The following is a 24,039-nucleotide window of genomic DNA, read 5'->3' as shown; positions in this document are numbered from 1 at the left end:
TTAGAGGTCAGGAAAAGGTCAAGAATACGAGTAGGGTGTTGCACCAATTCCTTTAGGTCGTGGAGGATAGCAAAGTTGAAGGCTAGTTCCCCAGGATGGTCAGTGAAGGGAGAGGAAAGCCAAAGCTTTCTCTGCAAAAAGGGAAGAGAGTCAGAATGTGTTCCACTTTGAACGTTAAGTAGTCCAAGAATTTTTTATAGTCAGAGGAGTTAGGTGAGAGGTATACAGCACAGATGAATTTAAATAACTTGAGAGTGACTCTGTAGTCGTAGCCAGATGGTGGAAAACCCGGAAGATTCAAGAGCGTGGGCACGAGTTCAGGTTAAGTCTTTGCGCACATGAACGCAACATCCAGCTTTGGATTGAAAATGAGGATAAAGTAGGAGGGAACAGAAAACGGGCTACTGTCAATTGCCTCAGACACCTGTGTTTCAGTGAGGAAAAAGAAGATGAGGTTTAGAAGAGGAGAGGTGGTGTTCAACATATTGAAAATTAGATCTAAGACCGCGAATGTTGCAGAAGTTAATGAAGTGCAGTTAATGAAGTGCAGGTTAAGTCGTTCCACACATAAACGCAACGTCCAGCTTTGGATTGAAAAAATGAAGAGAGATAAAGTAGGAAAGAACAGAAAAGGAGCTTCTGTCATTTGCCTCAGACACCTGTGTTTCAGTGAGGAAAAGAAAATTAAGTTTAAAATAGGAAAGGTGATGTTCTACAGATTGAAAATTAGATCTAAGACCGCGAATGTTGCAGAAGTTAATGAAGAAAAAGTTGAAAGGGGTATCAAGACACTTAGGGTCGTTATTATAAGAGCAGTCCGACCTGGGGACATTTGTGGTCCCGTCCCCAGATGGGGTCTCCTAGGCTGGTGTAGGAGTCGCCATGATAATTTTGAGTTTTTGAGTGAAGGATGTGTTTTATTAGGTGCTTGTAGTTTTGTGTGGAGAAAGAGAGCTGTCTTTAGTGGGCAGGCTGTGACTACCGCTTGTGTTGTGAGACACAAAGAGAAACGTTCAATGAAGTCACAGCTGGGTTTAATGATAAGTTCACAGCACCCCCTTTATCCAGTGCTTATACACACACACACACACATATATATATATATATATATATATATATATATATATATATATATATATATATATATATATATATATATATATATATACACACACACACACACACACACACACGTGTGTGTGTTGTGTGTGTGTGTGTGTTCCAAAAGAAGGTGGTAAACATCGTTGATAATACTCACAGCGAGTAATTTAAGAAAGGAAGGGGAACAGGGCAACTGAATCAAGTAACAAATTCCTCCCTAGTCATCCCTGACAGTTTTCGTATGTGCCTTGATAATACTAAATGGAAATCATAGCATGCTCTATAAAGACATTGACTGCACATAAGATTACATGCATCCTTGCACACACACACACACACACACACACACACACACACACACATCCATCCTCTCGCGGCCTCGCTGCACAAGACTTTCTTCTCTTTCTCACCCCTATTCTGTCCTCTCTAATGCAAGAGTTAACCAGTATTCTCAGTCATTCATCCCTTTCTCTGGTAAACTCTGGAACTCCCTGCCCGCTTCTGTATTTCCACTTTCCTATGACTTGAACTCTGTCAAAAGAGAGGTTTCAAAACACTTATTATTCAATTTTTGACCACCGCTTCGGACCCTTTTCAGAGACCGGCATCTCTGGGCTTTTTTTTTTTATTAGATTTTTGTTGCCCTTGGCCGGTGTTCCTCCTATATAAACACACACACACACACACACACACACACACACACACACACACACACACACACACACATTTTACAGAAAATTCTTATATGGGTTAAAAATCACACAGCCTTCAAGTCCCGCATTGGAAGAGGACCAAAAATGTCTTCAGGAATGACCGTTCTTGCTAACCCAACAGTGGCTGACGGCCATTTTTTCATCTGCCTATTAAATAATGTTACATAAGACAGTCATTTCCTATTAATCATCAATGATCTCTTTAATCCTACTCATTCTGCTATGCACTCTTGTGCTGGTAATTCAAACTTGCATTTTTCTACGTCATTTTCAAGACGTTCAGCACCGCAGGAATTAGAAAATTCACGAGGAGACGCCACAGAGCGCCTGACTTGTTCTTACCCTTCTTACCCCTATTCTGTCTGCCTCCCTAATGCAAGAGATAGCGAGTTCTTTCAGCACTCATTCTACTCCTTTATTACAATCCCTGGAACTCTGAATCCATATTTCTCCCATCTTACGACTTGACCTTGTTTAAAAGAGGAGCTGTAAGGCGCCTTCAAACCTGAAGTGGTTCTTCCTTCGGAATTCTTCGCTCGTGGTGATACAATGAGTGGATAATTCTTTATTTTTTTTTCCCTGAATTAGAGTTTACCCATGGTCTGTCTTTCTTTTTCATAAAAAAAATCCTGAAATTCCTGTCAAAAACAGATAGCCAATAAAGACACCACATTTCTTCTCATTGTAGGAGTGAAATCAAAGATTGTTTATTGAGCTGATAATATCAGCTCTTAATAAAGAAGTTCCATTGTGATGGGGGGCTACACTGCTTGCCCACATAGTCCTCGGCTGGGATGGTAGAATACTACCAATTTATTACTTGCATATCGTAAAAGGCAAGTAAAGCTAAAGGGACAAATGGTTCCTTCCTCTTTGTTTTCCTTCCTACAATGAGACGAAATGTAGTGTCATGGTTGGGTATCTGCTACGGACAAGTAGAGGTAGTAGATGTGTGGAAGGGGCTTAAATAAATCTTTCATGCATTATGATATAATGAAAGATTCATGAAAAATTATATGAAAAAAAAAAAAAACTGATCGCGCTTCTTCAAGAAAATTAATATGGTCACGAATATTTTCACAAAATCATTGTTATTTTTTCCCTTATATTCAAGGCCGTTAAACACCATCATATCATATTTTCTGCTTCTAGGAGTGAACGACAATTATTGAAAAGCATACACTAATTATCCTATTAAGCAACGATGCCTTTATTTTTTCTTTTAATGCAGGAGGGACACCGGCCAAGGGCAACAAACTTATAGGAAAAAAAAAGATCCACTGAGGTGCCGGTCCTCAGTCAAAAGCGGTTCTCAAGAATTTATGGATAAGTGCCTTGAAACCTCCCTCTTAAAAGAGTTTAAGTCATAGAAAAGAGGAAATAAAGGAGCAGGCAGGAAGTTCCAGAGTTTACCAGAGAAAGGGATGAATGATTAAGAATACTGATTAACTCTTGTATTAGAGATGGACATAATAGGATGAAAGAAGAAAGTCTTGTGCAGCGAGGCCGCGGGAGGAGGTGTCATGCAGTTAGCAAGATCAGAAGACCAGTTAGTATGAAAATAGCGGTAGAAGATAACAAGGGATGCAACACTGCGGCGATAAGAGAGGTGAAGACAGTCAACTAAAGGAGAAGAGTTGATCTGACGAAAAGCTTTTAATTCCACCCTGTCTAATAGAGCGGTATGAGTGGAATCCTTCATACAAGTGAAGCATACCCCATATATGGACAAAGTTAGCAGCTGGAGAGAGGGGGTGGGGAGGTGAGAAAATTTGGCGTAGATGACTCAGAGCACCTGACTTCATAGAAGCTGTTTTAGTTAGATATGAGATGTTAAGCTTCTAGTTTAGATTATAAGTATATGACAGACCGAGGATGTTTAATGTAGAAGAGGGGGGCAGTTGAGTGTCTTTGAAGAAGAAGGGATAGTAGTTACCTGGAGGGTTATGTCGAGTTGATAGATGGAGGAATTGAGTTTTTGAAGCATTGAATAATACAAAATTTGCTCTGCATAAACTGCAAATTTTAGAAAGATCAGAAGCATTTTGTGGCTTTCCTGCGTGAGCTGTTTATTTCCTGAAAGGTTGGTCGTTTACGAAAAGACGTGGAAAAGTGCAGGGTGCTATCATGAACATAGAAGGGGATAGGATGAATAGTAGTAGAAGTATAAGAGTGAACAGAAAACAGTTACTTCAGACACCAGTGCTTCGGTGAGGAGAAGATGAAGTTTAGTAGAGGAGTGGTGGTATTTTACAGATTTAAAAATAAATCTAAGGCCGTGAATGTTGCAAAATTTCATAAAGAAAAAATGATAGGGATTTCAAGACACTTAGGGTCGATACCAGGACCTGGGGATGTTTGTAGTCCCCTCCCCAGACGGGGAATGTGAAGCTGGTGTAGGAGACGCCATATTTAATTCAGAATTTTGAGTGAAGGGTGTGCGTGTGATTAGGTACATGCAGTAATGGCTCGCTTTTAGTAATTACGAAACAGCAAGCACTAAGGTTGTATATTGTTTCACTAATCCCACGGTCGCGTTCGTTAAACACTGGTTGGAAGCCCCAACGTCAGGTTAGCAAATTCTAAGCTTTCCGCATATGTTAGCAGATCTGGTTCCCGAAGCGACGCGGAAAAGTTGCCGAATTTTATGTTATTTACTAGATCGACTTTTGTATTTTCCTTCCTTCCAGCTATAACTAAAGAAAAAGGTGATCTATCCATATATATACCTCCAGAATTATCATACAACATATAATAGTGAAGAAACCTATGACTGCATGGTAATCGGAGCGATCGCGAGAGTGGCTTGATCGGAGACGAAGGACGGACCTATTTTGGCTTGTAATACAGTTAATAGTAAGGTTTCTCACTGAACGCATATGTGAAGACGCGTGAGTTATGTTTTTTCATACAGTATAGTACAGTAGGAGGAGGCAGTAGACACCTGCGGAAACGATAATTACTCCCAGTGAGGTCTAAAGCTGTGTACTTATCATTAAACCCAGCTGTGACCTCACTGAACGTTTCCCTTTGTGTCTCACAACACAAGGGGTCAGTCACAGCCTGCCCTCTAAAGACAACTCTCTTCCTCCACACAAATTTACAAGCACCTAATAACACACACCCTTCACTCAAAAATTTTTAAATCATCATGGCGACTCCTACACCAGCCTCGGAGTCCCCATCTAGGGAGGGGACAATAAATGTCCCCAGGTCGGACTGTCTTTCTGTCGACGACCCTAAGTGTCTTGACACCCCCCTCAACTTTTTCTTCATTAACTTCTGCAACATTCGCGGTCTAAGATCTAATTTTCAATCTGTAGAACACCACCTCTCCTCTTCTAAACCTCATCTTCTTTTCCTCACCGAAACTCAGGTGTCTGAGGCAACTGACAGTAGCCCCTTTTCTGTTCCCTCCTACTTTCTCTATCTTCATTTTCGATCCAAAGCTGGATGCTGCGTTTATGTGCGCAATGACTTAACCAGCTCTTGTGCCCACGCTCTTGAATCTTCCGAGTTTTCTACCATCTGGCTACGACTACAGAGTCACTCTCATACAAAATTTATCTGTGCTGTATACCTCTCACCTAACTCCTCCGACTATAAGAAATTCTTTGACTATTTAACTTCCAAAGTGGAGCACATTCTGACCCTCTTCCCTTTTGCAGAGATCTCCATTCTTGGAGACTTCAATGTTCACCACCAGCTTTGGCTTTCCTCTCCCTTCACTGACCATCCTGGTGAACTAGCCTACAACTTTGCTATCCTCCTTGACCTATAGCAATTGGTGCAAAACCCTACTCGTATTCCTGACCGTCTTGGAGATACGCCCAACATTCTTGACCTTTTCCTGACCTCTAATCCTTCTGCTTATGCTGTCACCCTTTCTTCTCCGTTGGGCTCCTCCGATCACAATCTCATATCTTTATCTTGTCCTATCACTCCAATCCCTCCTCAGGATCCCCCTAAGCTTTTGCCTCTGCTAGTTGGGGGGACCTGAGGAGGTATTTTGCTGATTTTCCATGGAATGACTACTGCTTCCGTGTCAGAGACCTGTCTTTGTGTGCTGAGCGCATAACAGAGGTGATAGTGTCTGGCATGGAGGCATACATTCCTCTCTTTTTCTCGTCCTAAACCTTCTAAACCTTGGTATAACTCAGCTTGTTCTCCTGCTATACATGATAGAGAAGTGGCCCACAAAAGGTACTTAAGCCTTCCATCACCAGAATCTCATGCACTTTATATTTCTGCCCGGAATCATGCCAAGTCTGTTCTCCAACTAGCCAAAAACTCCTTCATTAACAGAAAATGTCAAAACCTTTCAAGATCTAACTCCCCTCGTTATTTCTGGCATCTAGCCAAAAATATCTCCAATAACTTTGCTTCTTCTTCTTTCCCTCCTCTATTTCAACCAGATGGCACCACTGCTATCACATCTATTTCTAAAGCTGAACTCTTTGCTCAAACCTTTGCTAAAAACTCTACCTTGGACGATTCTGGGCTTGTTCCTCCCTCTCCTCCAGCCTCTGACTACTTCATGCTACCTATTAAAATGCTTCGCAATGATGTTTTCCATGCCCTCGCTGGCCTAAATCCTCGGAAGGCTTATGGACCTGATGGGGTCCCTCCTATTGTTCTCCGAAACTGTGCCTCCGTGCTTGCACCTTGCCTAGTCAAACTCTTTCAGCTCTGTCTGTCAACATCTACCTTTCCTTCTTGCTGGAAGTTTGCCTACATTCAACCTGTTCCTAAAAAGGGTGACCGTTCTAATCCCTCAAACTACCGTCCTATTGCTTTAATTTCCTGCCTATCTAAAGTTTTTGAATCTATCCTCAACAGGAAGATTCTTAAACATCTATCACTTCACAACCTTCTATCTGATCGCCAGTATGGGTTCCGTCAAGGCCGCTCTACTGGTGATCTTCTGGCTTTCCATATTGAGTCTTGGTCATCCTCTTTTAGATATTTTGCTGAAACTTTTGCTGTTGCCTGGGATATATCAAAAGCTTTTGAGTCTGGCACAAAGCTTTGATTTCCAAACTACCCTCCTACAGATTCTATCCTTCTCTCTGTAACTTCATCTCAAGTTTCCTTTCTGACCGTTCTATTACTGCTGTGGCAGACAGTCATTGTTCTTTTCCTAAATCTATTAACAGTGGTGTTCCTTAGGGTTCTGTCCTGCCACCCACTCTCTTCTTATTATTCATCAATGACCTACAAAACCAAACTTCTTGTCCTGTCCACTCTTACGCTGATGATACCATTCTGCACTTTTCCACATCTTTTCATAGACGTCCAACCATTCAGAAGTAAACATTTCACGCATTGAAACCACAGAACGGCTGACTTCTGATCTTTCTAAAATTTCTGATTGGGGCAGAGCAAACCTGGTATTGTTCAATACCTCAAAAACTCAATTCCTCCATGTATCAACTCGACAACCTTCCAGACAAGTATCCCCTCTTCTTCAATGACATTCTGTCTCCTTCTACACTGAATATCCTCGGTCTGTCCTTTATTTATAATCTGAACTGGAAACTTCACATATCATCTTTAGCTAAAACAGCTTCTATGAAGTCAGGTATTCTGAGACGTCTCCGCCAGTTTTTTTTTTTCTCACCCCTCCAGGTGCTAACTCTGTACAAGGGCATTGTCCGTCCATGTATGGAGTATGTTTCACATGTCTGGGGGGGTTCCACTCATACCGCTCTTCTACACAGGTTGGAATCAAAAGCTTTTCGTTTCATCAACTCCTCTCCTCTAACTGACTGTCTTTAGCCTCTCTCTCATCGCCGCAGTGTTGCATCTCTAGCTGTCTTCTACCGCTTTTTTAATGCTAACTGCTCTTCTGATCTTGCTAACTGCATGGCTCCTCTCCTCCAGCGGCCTCACTGCACAAGATTTCTTCTTTGTCTCACCCCTATTCTGTCTACCTCTCTAATGCAAGAGTTAACCAGTATTCTCAATCATTCATCCCTTTCTCTGGTAAACTCTGGAACTCCCTGCCTGCTTCTGTATTTCCAATTGCTATAACTTGAATTCCTTCAAGTGGGAGGTTTCAAGACACTTATCCTTCAGTTTTTGACCACCACTTTGGACCCTTTTTCTGGGACTGGCATCTCAGTATATATATATATATATATATATATATATATATATATATATATATATATATATATATATATATATATATATATATATATATATATATATAGGGTTCAGATTACTCAAAATGAAAAACTCTATCTCATAAGTGTAAGAAAAGCCACATAGAAACTTGCATGACTAAAATAATACCGATACTTGTCAGGTGACAGTGGACGCTGGCCGTAAACGAACCATAACTCATGAAGCTGCAAACGCAGTCTCTCAAATGCACCTAACACGGCATTTCGAACGCCAAAGTTTAATAATTTAGACTTTTAGAGGATGTATACATATCATCTTTCGCATAGGAATACTTTTTTTTTTTTTTTTTATTTCTAACATAACTTTCATTTCTACAGGACTGGTAAATATCATTAGGGTTTTGCTGTTGGGGAGGGTTAGTTCTCCCCCAACATTTCCAATAAGATTTCTTCTGGTTTGGTCGACCTAACCTAACCTGAAGCGCAGAGCTGGAAAAGTGTTTAAAAAATCGGAAACGGCTACATTGGTATTAGTAAATACTAACACCACGTTTAAAAAAACGGGCCATTGTGTGAAAGAAGAGAGTTCTCCTTAGAGGACAGGCTGTGACTGTCCCCTTATTTTGTGAGACAAAGGGTATACGTTTGTTCAGTGAAATCACAGCTGGGTTAATGATAAGTTCACAACATCCTATGATACATTGTTTTGTGACCTCACTGGGAGTATAATTATCATTTCAGCAGGTGTCCACTGCCTTCATCAGTTTCTTTTAACAATAATGCTGCATAGATACAATTCAAACCATATATTAATTCATATTAATATTCATATAATAATTCATATTTAATATATGAATATTCATATATTAAAGAATTATGTTGGTTGAGAAGGTAATGGTGTTTTTGTCAAGTAATGCCATTAAAAACAATGACAATTCAAACACATACTTATTTTTATTTAGAAAATACATTTGCTTTCATTTAGTATGACCTATATGACGTGTGGTTTGCAAAAAAAATTCACTGTTTATCCCCTTTCTAAGCATCTGCAAGAAATTCGGAATCAACTGACCAATTTAAGTGAGAGTGCTGGTTTTCCTGCCAACACTTTGCCTTTCATCTACCAAGATGTTGTTCCCCCTGGTACTGCCATCTTGCCGCAGGATTACTATGACACAGGTAACAGTCCCATAATGTAAAATTCATGTAATGAAGAACTTACGGTTTTTATTTACACCATAGCTACCCTGTAACTTAAGAAATTGTGACTTTTACGACCGAACATGAGCAGAAGACTTGAGATATTCCTTTCCTTTGTGTGTTCGAAGAGAGTAAGAATGGTTTGCAGGAAGAAAGACAAATATATATATATATATATATATATATATATATATATATATATATATATATATATATATATATATATATATATATATATATATATATATGTGTGTGTGTGTGTGTGTGTATATATATATATATATATATATATATATATATATATATATATATATATATATATATATATATATATATATAGTTCAGTTAAGTTTGATACAGTGACATCCTGCACTTTTTTATTGTTGAGTTGTGTGGGGAATGTGGCGTGAGCCACGACGGAATGGTACCCTCAGACGCATGTGCTTTTATAATTAGTTCTCGCCAAGCCTCTCAGTGTTGATCTCTTTAATTTTCTTCATTTTCCGTCATAGTAGCGAGCTGAAACACTTAGAGTATAAAACAACACAATTCTAGCTAAACACTATAGTTTCAATTAAATTATTTATTGAAGTTTAGATGATTTTGAAGAGCGGGGTAGCTGTGAGCAGGGATGACGGTGACCACATGCTTTCCCTGCGGAGGTTGGCAGGTCGTTGGATCGGACCAGCCTCCTCGTTTGCTTTTCCCACACTAGCAATCAGTTGGCGAGTCGCTTCCACACGCCAAAGACGTACAAATGAGAGAATTGGTAAATTCATGCATCAACCTATATAAGTCATTCGAATTACTGAGTAAGGCGCTGGGTATCGGTTGCCTACCTTTAAGTTTAGTATCTTGCCCTTACCTTCCAAGGAGGTCTGAGGTGTCGCTCTCAAGTCTCTGATTATTTGTGGAGACGGCCGCCGCTCATTTTCTGTTTTCGTCTGTCATCTTTCCTTTGTATGTTCTTTAACTAAATGCTACTGGCCTTTTTTATTGTTGTTTTTGTACGACTTGTTGGTCAGCGGATATTTTTTGCTTCGTGTTGCTTCGTGTTGCTTCCTTAATCTCATTTATCTCCTGACCTGCCAACTTTATAGGAGGTAATATCAGTCTTCTAGGGACCTGAGACGAGATGAACTCGGAGTGAGGAATTGTTGTTTAAGGGCAGTTTTGTTCTAAGGATATTGCGTATTGTGTGGCGTTCATCGCTATGTTCTTCCTAGAGCGTAAATTTTCAACACTGAGGACTGAGTATTTTGGAGTTGTGGTCCTCTGCAGCAGTGGCGACCTTAAGGCTCTAGCTGTTTTACGGCTTACGAGTGATGTTTTTCCACCATATTAAGCTACAAGGTTGTTGTACCCTATGGAAGCTGACCCTAGAGTACTAGCAGATGTTGGTAGTGATCCAACGAGAGGGGCTTTGTAGGGTCGTAATAGTGATATGTATATATATATATATATATATATATATATATATATATATATATATATATATATATATATATATATATATATATATATATATATATATATATATGAGTGTATATATGGTCAGGAAATTCTCTCTTACACATGTTTCATTAAATGTGATCGCTAGATCAGCATTTATTATTTTCTTTAAGATATTTTCTCTATATCTTATGAGTCTTATTCTCTTTTAAAATTTGGTTGATGACTTCGCCGTAACTAACGATGCTTGCTATATCATAATTTCGGGTTCCTTAACCGTTCCTCAGTAGCTGTAGAATGACTGTCTTTTGTTAATTGTTTCCTGTGAGGCTTTGACTTTGTAGATTGTACAGAAAAAAATTATCACTTGATGCCGCGGGGCGCCACAAGAGTAAGTAGCGAGTTAAGAAGGGAAGGAAAGAGGTGGACGCCCACCCAGGCGAGCGGTATACTCGTATAGTATTTTTGACTTAGATTTACTTGAACTATCAAATCCTCGATATATGTACCTTAAATCACGGGACACCCTGTATATTGCTACGACCGCAGATTCGTGCCCCTCTTCCAGTTGCCTCAAACTGGGCTAGCTTCCCGTAAGACACCATCTATGTGATTTGGTGTAGGGCTTAATATGGGTTACAATGTCCTCCTTTGACTTCTGCACCGTTTACACAGTCATAACACCAGGTTACACAAATGAGGTCGTTAGCCTGTTTCACCCTCTAACAGGCAGGGAAATATTATAGCAACAACTGCCAAATCACTCCAACAGCTGGGAAAGAATCGATAGCCATGTTCAAGAGAGTGACAATTACGACCAGGGACACACACTTAAAAGGTCGAGGTATAATTTCTCATCAAACAAATCTCCCTCGATAACGGAAAGCCCACTGCCCAACAAAATGTTATATCCTCCAGCCTAGTAGTGTCGTTCACAGCCTTCTGGATGGCAAGCCTCGATAGGGCATGAGGAGGAGTTTCGCTACACTTTACAGGAGTTTTGACCAGCACGAGCATTTAATAAAATACCATGTACACAAACTAACTGACGGTCACTGACACTAAGTACTCGACTGACGAGGATACGAGGAGTCGCCTTGTAATAAACACAGAGTGCTTTACAATGAAGTGCACTCACAGGTAGGTTGATGGAGACACCTAAACACTATGCATATAATAAGCAGGAGCTTACTGCAGTAAATTCTTCAAATACCTCTTAATACAAGTGGTCCTTTAGCTGCAGCCCGTCCAGTCTCCTCAGAACACTCTGCCCACCACGATACATCCAACTCATTCAAGCTACAGACAGTGACTGACTCAAAAGCGTGGGAACACCCAGCTCGTACTTATCACAAGGTATGACTCAAGCAGGAGGGGAGGAGGGGGACGCGGATGCACCCCACCCAGGTACACTTGCCTCGCCTCCCACTCACAGTAGGCTGTTAAAGAAACGAGCGTATATCAAAAGCGCGGATTCGAGAAAGCGACCGCGTTCGAAACTCACCCTTAAAGTACTATCAAATGCGCGGCAAGGTTAATCCGTTCACTCGCTGTGTCATTGAGAATCATTCGGTGTGTCATAATGCTTCACACTGTTCACCGAGACCACCGCGAGTGTCTGTCTCGATGGTTTCCTGTTCAGTCTGCTGCTGTTTCCTGACAGTCAATCCTGTGTTGTCATAACTTGCAGCTATGGAGTTTACGATTTCCCAAACAAACAAAGGCAAGAAGTGTTTGATGCACGATGGATATAAATACAGAGTGGACAGTACATTGGTGGACGGATGCATTTCTTGGAGATGTACCAACAAGAAATGTAAAGGTAGACTTAGAACAGACAACACAGTGACTGCCATTGTTCCAGTTGATTTGGAGCATAACCATGAAAAAGAAGAAAGAAAACTTGAAAGACAACAACTACGTGCACAGGTGAAACGGAAGGCGACTGACGACATGACGGCAAATAAATCGACGCAATTATATGAAGGCCTTGGGAATTTTTTAAAGTTTTATAAAGGACTGCAAGGACAAGCCTGTACTAAGGTGCAAGAAGAATATACTTAAAAGGTCAATCCTATACTTAATTAACAAATATACAATTTTTCCTACAACAGGTGAACGATCGTTATTGAACGTATAAACAATCTGACTTAGAGGTGAGTGATAAAACGCGCTTTTGACTTGATATTCTAACGCGCTTTTGATAGCAATATATCAGCAACGTTTTCCGCGCTTTTGATATGCCAATCCGCGCTTTCGTAAAACGCCGAAAGAAGAAAAAACAGACCTTTTTAGAAAATAGTTATGATTAAACGATGCAGTCTGGATGCATACGGATTGCTTTATCAGCAAGAAAGACTCTCCATCTAAACCACATGTAAGATTCAAACTAAAAGAACAATTAGAAATATGGTCGTTTAATTTGGGAAGGAGGATAGCTACATACAAGAGATTTCATGGTGACTTCAGCACGTTAGGCCATCCAACAATCGTAACTCTGGCGTTTGTACTTTTCGCTCTTGTTCTCTCCCTCTCTTTCTCTCTCTCTCTCTCTCTCTCTCTCTCTCTCTCTCTCTCTACTTCCTTCTGACTCGCTGTGCACAACAATATTATATATATATATATATATATATATATATATATATATATATATATATATATATATATATATATATATATATATATATATATATATATATATATATATATATATATATATATATATACACTGCACTATATATACTACACTCAGGTTAGCTTTCCTTAAACTAGTTCCTTCTAGTCTAGTGCGGGCTTAAACTCGGGTCCAGGCCCTTCCTCGTCATCCTAAACTATAAAAACTGAGGTCGTCACTTATCGACCGAGAAGGGAGTATATTAAACGCCAAAGAAACCCCAACTTGCTGAAAAGAACGTGCTATGTGGGCACAGCTGGGACGAAGGACGCACAAGTATGAGGCTTATAATAATCTGTGAGCTACCGCCCTGATAGAGACAAACCACCCATGCTCACAGAATATAACATCCTCCTACTGGCAAGCGGTCTATGTACAGTGTCCAAGAGGATGGGCAAATACCACTCGTATACTGTAACGCGATACCTGCCAACCAGCAGAGTAGATGTCCTCTGGTTTCAAAGCTCCTAACAGTGAGCTCTGAACACCACTAATGTTTAACGTTTAAAGACACAAAACACTAACAAAACAGGTACACAACAACCAACACACTCCAAGATGGTTAAAGAACCTCTTTCGAGACAACCAGTAAAATGCAGGACGCCAGTACATTCAGCAAGACTCTGAATGGGGTGGGTAGAGCAAAGTATTTCCCAATAATCAGGAAACTTCGGCAAGTTCCCGTGGAAGTCCCTCCTACCTAGATTGACGGACTGTCACTATCTCTACTCTTGTTAATTGCTATGATAAACATGCCTTCAAATATGCGTTATCCTGCACGGGACTACTACAGGCTCTAAATCTCTCGCGCTTGACAATATGTCCAGCTACGCCAATGTCCTGGGACCAACTGGCGCTCGTGGTAAAGAGACTGCCTGCTGTCTCATGCTGTGGAGGAAGAGGGAAGAACAGGGGGAGGATGGGGAGGGGAAGCAACCAACCCCACACATTCGCACCCATGCATAAGCTCACTATAAAAATACTGCGATATTGTAAAAAAAAAAAATTTATTTATTATGGTCTAATTACAAAAGCTGGATGGGATATGATCTCTCTTTGAGGAAGGGTAACACTTCTATTATATTATGCATCAACTTCAACTTTGGGGGATACAGGGAAGTGGGCGAAAATTTGAGGGGAATGAGAGTGAGTGATTAGTATAAAATTCTTCCACAGAGCGTCGTAGGGGCATGCATAAACTATCATACTTCAGGCACCCTCTCTCTCTCTCTCTCTCTCTGCCAAGTATCAGCGCCTTGACAACAAAAGATATTGTTCCCGCTGGGACTGGGTAACAGTGAAGCAGAGGAATTTCTGAATTTAATTTTAAAGCAAGTAATCTTAGAACTCACAAGGGGGAATGATATTCTAGATTTAATTTTGACAAACTGGGAGGAATCAGCCACACAGGTGGGGGTTGGATAACAGCTAGGTAACAGTGTAAAATTTGATACAAATTAATATGGATGGAAGCTTCTAGAAACAAAAAAAATAAAAAAAAAAATAGTAAGATGCTTGACTTTAGGAGAGCAAGTTTTGATTAATTAAGGTATCTCCAGAAAGGTGACTGGCAACGGATGGAGGGGGATGTGCAGGTGAGATCCAGAACACAATTTAAGGAATTAAGGCAAGTTGAGGGAGGAATCATGGGAGTGACAGAGGTTGAGATATGACGAGGTGCGAGTATGGGGTTGACGGTTCAGGTCATACTGAGATTGGCGAGGCGAGGTCAAGGCGGGTGGAAGATGGAGTGGAGACAAGAGAGAAGGCCGAGATGGCGATATTAGGGGAAGTAAACTTTAATGATTTGTATTTCGTTGGTAGATTACATATAGGCCATATAATAAATATTCCTTATAGAACAATAATACCACAGAAGAATGACCCTAAGTGGATGACTGCTAGGTTAACACTACATAGGACTGAAAAGCAATATATATAATAATTAAAGGCAAAGGAATAGGATTTAAGGCCTCAGTATAATAAATTAGTTAGTAGGATTAGGAAGTTGACGAAGGAAGCTAAAAACAATTACGAATGAAATGTAACTAGCTCGGCGAAGATTGACTCCAGGGGATTCTATGAGGTTTATAGGTAAAAAAATTGAGAAGTTATAGGCTCATTAAAGACATCTGATGGAGAGTGAGTTAATTATGGGGAAAAGGTGAGTAAAATTCTGAACTATCATTTTTAACAATTTTCACTGTGGAAAATATGGAGGAAATGCCGGAGTGAAGATATTCTAGAGAAGAAAATGAGAAGCTGTGTGTGTGTGTGTGTGTGTGTGTGTGTGTGTGTGTGTGTGTGTGTGTGTCACTAGGACAAGAAGAAATATATTCCTGAGCACTTAAAACTGAAAAAAAAGAAGTTATTAGTAAACCGCTAATTATTGTATTTAGGAAACCGCTAGATTCAGGAGAGGTACCGATACAGTGAAGACAAGCGAATGTAGTGCCCATCTTGAAGAAAGGTGATAAAATGTTAGCGTCTAATTATAGACCTGTCAGCTTAACTTCAGTAGTAGGTAAAATGATGAAGTCAATAATCGGGAAGAGCATTAGGGAGCATCTAGAAATTTAGACGTGATATATCAGTCACAACATGCCTTCGCGAAGGGGAGTCTTGCCTTACGAACTTGTTGAATGCTTACAGAAAGGTTTACGAGACTTACTCTAGTAAGACATTCGACAAGGTATCTCATCAAAGGTTCTTAAAACAGATTAAAGCACATGGGAAGGTGTTAGGTTGGATAAGGTGACAGATAAGGTTGGATAAGGTTGGGAAGGTGTTAGGTTGGATAAGGTTAGGTGACAGAGAGTTGTAGTAAACGGCTCTAAATCCGCGTGGGATCAATTAATTAATGGGGTGCTACAGGGATATGTTTTAGGTACCCTTGTTACTTTTAATATACAGTATATTAATTACCTAGATAGTGGGATTAGTAATGATTTTATTAAGTTTCCGGATGACAAGAAGTTGGGTAGGTTAAGTAGGTCGGATTTGGATGCATGCAGACCTGCACAGAATGAACGAATGGGCAGATAAGTGGCAAAAAGATTTAGGAGTCATAGTTAGCTCAGATCTCCGTCTATGGAAGCAATGCATAGAAGCTAGCAATAAGGCAAATCGGGTATTATGATTAATTTTTAAGTGTTAAAAGTAGAAATTCCGAAGTAATGTTAGTTATATTTGGCGCCAGGCAAACCTTATCTAGACTAAGAGGTGCAGTTCTCATCCCATATTATAGGGAGGATATAGTTCTATTAAAATAGGTACAAATGTGAATAACCAAAAGCATATGGGGAATGAAGTCTAATCCTTACGAAAGGAGACTGAATTTACATTCCCTAGAAAGGCATAGGTTAAGAGGGTACCTGATTTTTCTTTTCTTTAATGTAGGAGGGACACTGACCAAGAGCAACAAAAATCCAACAAAAAAGAAAAAAAAAAGCCCACTAAGAAGCCAGCCCCAGAAAAGGGTCCAGAGCGGTAGTCAAAAATTGAAGGATAAGTGTCTTGAAACCTCCCCCTTGAAGCAGTTCAAGTCATAGAAAGGTGGAAATACAGAAGCAGGCAGAGAATTCCAGAGTTTACCAGAAAAAGGGATGAATGGATGAGAATACTGGTTAACTCCTACATTAGAGAGGTGGACAGAACACAGGGGTGAGAGAAAGGTCTTATGCAGCGAGGCCGCGGGAGGAGGGGAGGCATGCAGTTAGCAAGATCAGAAGAGCAGTTATCATGAAAATAGCGGTAGAAGATAGCAAGAGATGCAACATAGCGGCGATGAGAAAACGGCTGAAGGCAGAGGAGAGGAGTTGATGAGACGAAAAGCTTTTCACTCCACCCTGTCAAGAAGAGCGGTTTAGAAGGTCATTGACAAATAATAAGAAGAGGGAGGGTGACAGGACAGAACCCTGGGGAACACCACTTTTAATAGATTTAGGAGAAGAACAGTGACCGTCTACCACAGAAGAAATAGAACGGTCAGAAAGGAAACCTGAGATGAAGTTACAGAGAGAAGGATAGAAGCCGTAGGAGGGTAGTTTGGGAATCAAAGCTTTGTGCCAGACTCTATCAAAAGCTTTTGATATGTCCAAGGCAACAGCAAAAGTTTCACCAAAATCTCTAAAGTCTCAGTAAGGAAAGCCCAAAGATCACCAGTAGAGCGGCCTTGACGGAACCCATACTGGCGATCAGATAGAAGGTTGTGAAGTTAAAGAATCTTCCTGTTGAGGATAGATTAAAAAACTTTAGATAGGCAGGAAATTAAAGCAATAGGACGGTAGTTTGAGGGATTAGAACGGTCACCCTTTTTAGGAACAAGCTGAATGTAGACAAACTTCCAGCAAGAAGGAAAAGTAGATGTTGACAGACAGAGATGAAAGAGTTTGACTAGGCAAGGTGCAAGCACGGAGTCACAGTTTCGGAGAACAATAGGAGAGACATCATCATACAGATATGAGATTGTGGTCGGAGGACCCCAACGGAGAAGTCTTTTAAGTGGTATAAGGGTTATAACGAGGATGACACAAGCAAAATTCTAAGGGTCAGTAATCAAGATAAAACAAGAAATAATGAGTTCAAGCTTGAAAAATTTAGGCTCAAGATTGAGATAGGAAGGAATTGGTTCTCAAATAGAGTGGTAGATGAATGGAATGGACTTTGTAATCATGTTGTTATTGCAAAGTCATTTAAAAGAAGCTTAGACAAATTTATGAGAGGGGATGATAGGTGGAAATGGGTAGGTATGTTTCATACAGGGACTGACACGTGTAGCCTTATGGCTACTTGCTGCTGCCCTTATTTTCATATGTTTTTTTTTTCTTTTTCTTATGAGAGAGAGAGAGAGAGAGAGAGAGAGAGAGAGAGAGAGAGAGAGAGAGAGAGAGAGAGAGAGAGAGAGAGAGAGAGAGAGAGAGTTCTCGTTATTAGTGGATTTTGCTTGTTGTCTGTTGTAGGTCTTTTACTGTTAATGATCCATATTAATAATTTAGAGTTTGGGAATAACTAGCAAAATAAAGAAATCTTTAGAGAATACCAAAGTAGATCATAGCAAAACTCATAAATATTACAAGGGAACTTAAGCAGGACATATTATGATAGCTCAGAAAATGGCAAATGATTCTATATCAGTAAGTGTGGCACTCTCCGCGTAAGCAGTAAGAAACAACTCTCATCTATATTCTGTATTCTCAGCTATATCTTACGAAACACGAACATAACCAAACTGAATAAAAAAAGAGAACTCGGAATTATAGTATTTTCTGATATGCGGTCTAGAAAATGCTTATGAGTGAAGGATGGTAAAACAACGAGTAATATAACATCTTAGTAATATTAATGGTATCATTTTTGCTTTTGTTAGGCCGCATCTAGATTATATTGTATAATGTTGATCTGATTATAGAATGAATATAGGGTCTGCAAAGAACGATGATGAGGATCATATAGGGTCTGGAAAAAAAAAGAAAAGAAATCGTCACCATAGGATAGGTTAAAAGAAAATCTTAAGCTGAATTCCATGGAAAGGCATAGAAATATGACACGAATGTTTAACTGGAATCACATTTTTTTTTTTTTTTTTTTTTTTGTCTAAATCAAGGAACAAATTATAACTCGTAGGAAAAGCTATAAGAGTAGCGAAAGTTGCAAAACTGCCCTCTGCATCTTGAATGACTGATCATATTCGCAAAGCAATGAATGACTGTAAGGAAACCCAAATTAAACCAGCAATAACACATTCTACAACAACAGTGTAATACAAAAAAGATCCTTGTAAAAACGCTGAAGAAAAACAAATCAAAAGGAAACTACCATACATGATGGTTGCATGTCGACTTTTTTCAGAAAAAAAAAAAAGAGGTTATGACTTGATGAATTTGAGAAACCAAAGCTAATATGCTGAGATAAAACCAGCGTGTAGTGGTTGTGACATTACGACTGGGATTCAAACACTGTTGCCTACTAAAGGGCAAGATGTCTCGATCTTGGTAAAGGTTAAACTACAACAAGGTATTTCGTGCGTTTATGAACATTAGTGGCATTGGTGCTTCGTTTTTCAATTTAAGAACACAACAAAGACAACACCAGAAAGGGAAGAAAAAAAAGTTCATCTGCGTATCTAATGAAAAAAATATTAGGAAGCTGAGGCGGCGCACCACATCCTGAGCATCCCATTGCCACGGGTACCTCATATTGTTGTCGAGATTAATATGAGTTATGGTTGTTTGTACTATGTGAGGGGGTGCGATATAAGAAGTATAAGCAAATTAATAATGCAGTAAACTAATGGATCCATCATGTCTGCTATATAATAATATCATGTTTTCCTTCATGATTACTGAGTTAAACTCACGTTTAGATGAACACTAATAGGCGATTAATTATAGTGTTAACTTCCTGATATTGGTAATATAAGACGGATTTCAGTGTCTATAAACTTACCAAATCACTAAGAGAGCCATTCCAAAAGTAATGTAAATATAATCTAAATGTAGTCCACACGTCAAATGTAAAATGGAATTGACCGCTACTCATGTACACAGTACGTATTCTAACAATTTATCTGCTAAGTCTGCTGAAAAAAAAAAAGATAAAAATAAATAAATAAAGAGAAAGATGTCTAATCTGATGTTCTAATACATAACATAAAAAACCTTAATATTAGCTTATGTCCCTTTGGTGCCCTATACTCAATACTAACCAAACCTTACGTAACCTAATCTCCTAACTTTCCCCCTCAGACCACACCAAGACTAATCTAATCAAACTGCATATTTGATCTTTATATTGATGGCTAAGCTTGAGGCAACAATCAGCTAATTAAGTTAGGGTGTCATCATTCATAATTTCTATAGTACTCTCTCTCTCTCTCTCTCTCTCTCTCTCTCTCTCTCTCTCTCTCTCTCTCTCTCTCTCTCTCTCTCTCTCATTATTTCAAATGTAGATATACTTACCTAAATAACAGTACGTTTTCACGATGATAGGGGAATGCAGTTCGAAACTGAGTAGTCCACAAATTTCATTGGCTTTGCAATTTCATCTCCGGCTTGGTGTGATATATGGATAATGTACATCATGGCAAGACAGAAGCAATGACAAAGAGGTAATATGCTTTTCCAGGTCTGGTAACAGAGAACCTTTATGGAGAACAAGTATCAAAGGGAATAAATGACTTCAGTTTACTGGAAAATATATATGATCCTCTGCTCGGAATGGCACCCCCAAACAGAGCGCTGGTGTTCATTGACAGTCATCTTAGCCAACGGAGTAATACCTCAGGTACGTTCTCTCAGTAATGTATTGCTACAGGATTGAATAAAACTGTGTTCTGTCTTTTAATATTATTGTATCACATTTTTCTTTGGAATTTTAAAAATTTATGCATCACATTATATCTTATGGTTACGAGCTAAGCGAAGTTTACAATGGAGATTGCTGTTTTATTTTGAGCTGCCCGGCCCGGCTCGAACCGGCCCTGCCCGATCCAACCGTAATGCTATTCAAACGCTAATATCTTCGGACCTACGTGATTGATCATAACAAAATTAGCACCATATGATAGCACAACTCTATCAATTTTATATGATATATCTTTCATCTCTTCTACTGAATGAAGTCAATGGATAACTTACAGAAAGTAGAAGTATGTCGGAAATAGGATTTAAAAAAAAAACTACTCAACTAATTTTAATGAAACTTAAGAAGTGTCATGTTGTTTTAATAAAATTTCTCATGTCAACTTTGAAGTAGCGCTGCGCATGCGCAAAGTAAAAATTTCAACTTTTAACTAATTAACTTATCAGGCTCAAATTCTGTTGTTAATAAAATTAATGCAATTTATAAAAAAAAAAAAATCATTTCAAATAACTAAATAATAAATACAAAACATTTATAAAGTGACCGTCAGTCTCATGCAATTTTCATCAACATGCTTTTGTCTCAACGAGAGTGGATGCATATCACTGAACACAAAATTAAATTTCTTCTCCAACGGTACATAGCATAACCATTAGGCTTGCGCAAAGTTTTGAGCTAGAGTGATCTGAAGAACATTGGGCAGGTGCGCGATGTGCCCGGTGCCTGAAATTGCCGCCACTTTTCAACTAATAAACTGATAAAGCTCAAATTTTGTAGGTAATATGATTAATACAAGTTTTAACGAAAAAGGGCGTCAAATTTGCAACCGACCGTCAGTTTTCTGCAAATTTCACTAACTTTTATCTAGTCTCAACAAAAAAGGACACATACTGCTGAAAGCGGAATTAAATTTCCTATCCAAAGGTATGCAACACAACCATTGGGGTCTCGTAAAGTTTTAAACTAGAGTTATTTGAATATTAGACGAGTGCGTGATGTGAAGGGTGCCTCTCTCTCTCTCTCTCTCTCTCTCTCTCTCTCTCTCTCTCTCTCTCTCTCTCTCTCTCTCTCTCTCTCTCTCTCTCTCTCTCTTATTGAAATGCCCCTTCCGCTGATGTATTACTGACAGCTTCGCTCGTCAATCGCCTTCCGAGGCGTTTTACTGGTAAAGTATTTTGAAAAGAAATAATGAGAAGATTCATGTGTCAGAGTGTTTGTTTGCAAATTTAATATTTGACACGAGATCAAAGTATCAAGTTTATTCTATGTAGGCATTTCATGACTCAATGGTCCTGATCATGATCTCCAGTAAGGTTTATTGTAAAACTGCAGGACTCCGTCTTCTGATGGCCGCTAGCTAAAATTACTTTTGGCGCTTTTATCTTACACGGTGTGTCTTTTTATTATACTACATGCCAAAGAAAAGTAGTGGTGGTGCTGTCCGATCTTCTGTGTAATCTCTCTCTCTCTCTCTCTCTCTCTCTCTCTCTCTCTCTCTCTCTCTCTCTCTCTCTCTCTCTCTCTCTCCAGAAGTGTTGACTCATGAAATGAGACGTGAATACCAGATGGCTGCTGCGTTCATGCTGGCAGACAACTATGGTGTAGTGCGGCTCATGAGCAGCTACAGCTTCTCTGACTCCATTGAGGGACCCCCCATGGACTCCGTTACAAACATGACTCTACCAGTGATAACTTCCCCTGATATGGAGTGTGATGGAGGATGGGTGTGTGAGCATCGCTGGTCCCCCATTGCTAATATGGTAAGAGGACATCCGGTCATGTATACACTAACATTCATATTTTGTTTTTCTTTCACTCAATTATTACCATTAATCATAAATACAAGTGTCCACATTGAATAGAACATTGGTAGCACATAAGAACGAATTTGACTATGGTAAGCTTTCGAATTTTAAGATAAACGCACAACGGAAATTCACATTCGTTATGGATTAATTCTAATGAGAAAAAAAAAAAAAGAAAGATGATGTACGATATTGTGAAATCATCAAATAATAGGGACCTATACCAATACTATGACGGAAGAGGCATAAAGAGCTAATACCAGCGATGGAGCAGTGGCTTTAAGTCTAATTAGAAATTAGATTTAAGGTTTTATGTTTCTTACTAAAACCTACATATAATAGGTATCTGAAACTATTCATAGCTGATCCTATTCTATTCCATCCTACCATACTGAGTTTCGGAGTAAAGCTCTTTATTTAATTAATTAATTAATTTATTTTTTCAGAATTGTCCACCATAAGAGAAAATTTCATTTTCACTATCACTGTATTCATATTTTGTATTTATATCTTACGTAGCTCCGAATGTAATTTTTTTTTATTTCATTTCCAATGTTAAACAGGTTCTTATAATTTTCCCTTTACTAAAATATCCTTCCTTGAGGACTTCAGTGTTCACAGTGTTCACCACTAGCTTTATCTGTCATCCTTCATTGGCAGGTTTAGTGAACAGACCCTCAGCTTTGGCATTCTATATAACCTGCAGGAATTAGGACAACGCCCCACTCACATTCCTGGCCATCTTTTAAATACGCCCATGTTAACCACCAACACTAGTTTACTCCGTGGAATTGTTCTTTCCGTTGGGCTTGTTAGATCACAACCTTATTCCCATATCCTGTCATATCTCTCCAGTAACGCCTCTGGACCCACCACAGTACGTACTTCTGACACAACACCTTTCCTTAGGGAATATTTGAGGCAGTACTAATCTGATTATCCAGTTATTTATTTATTTATTTATTTATTTATTTTATTTTTATTTTTTTTTTGCGAAAAAAAAAAAAAAGACAGACGTCTCTCTGCGGAGAACGCAAATAGGAGGTGACTGCCTCTGACTTAAGTTCCACACGCTTTCATTAATCCCAAAGGCCCTTAAACTTCCCTCTAGTGCTGCCTGATATGAAGATGATGCTCAGGCGGTACCTTAGCCTTCCATCTTCTGAAAATCATATCCTTTATATTGCTGCCCGGTCATACTAAATCTGCCCCTTAACTTGACAAAAGGCTTTTTAAATTAAGAATAAATGTCAAAATCTAGCCGAATCTACTACTGATTTTTTTTTTACTTTGATTTCTTAATTATATTAATTTCCTTGACATCATCATCACCATCATCATCATCATCATCATCATCATCATCATCATCATCATCATCTTCTTCTTCTTGCTGTTATTTTTGTTGTTCTGTTGTTGTTAGCATTATCATTATTATTATTATTATTATTATTATTATTATTATTATTATTATTATTATTATTATCATTATTATTATTATTATTAATTTTAGGGGGTGGAGGTCAAGAGATAATGGTGTTATGAAGCGAGTTTATTCCGACAAGATTCTTCCATGAAGGCAACAGCGAAACTATTTTAGTCAGGAA

General features: G+C 39.1%; 1 protein-coding gene across 1 annotated transcript in view; it reads left to right on the top strand.

Annotated features, from left to right (window-relative positions):
• The window catches only part of LOC135090459 (alpha-amylase 4N-like), a 48,272-nt gene that overhangs the window by 22,867 nt on the left and 1,366 nt on the right, over window positions 1-24,039 (top strand). The window contains exons 5-7 of the mRNA XM_063987197.1: window positions 8,986-9,121; window positions 20,394-20,552; window positions 22,155-22,390. Coding sequence (XP_063843267.1) covers window positions 8,986-9,121; window positions 20,394-20,552; window positions 22,155-22,390 — 531 coding nt within the window. The remainder of the gene's footprint in view (window positions 1-8,985; window positions 9,122-20,393; window positions 20,553-22,154; window positions 22,391-24,039) is intronic.

The sequence above is a fragment of the Scylla paramamosain genome, chromosome 35 (genome assembly GCF_035594125.1).
Source record: "Scylla paramamosain isolate STU-SP2022 chromosome 35, ASM3559412v1, whole genome shotgun sequence".
NCBI lineage: Eukaryota > Metazoa > Arthropoda > Malacostraca > Decapoda > Portunidae > Scylla > Scylla paramamosain.
Note: the sequence above shows the minus strand (reverse complement) of the source record. Positions and strands in the feature narration are given on the sequence as shown.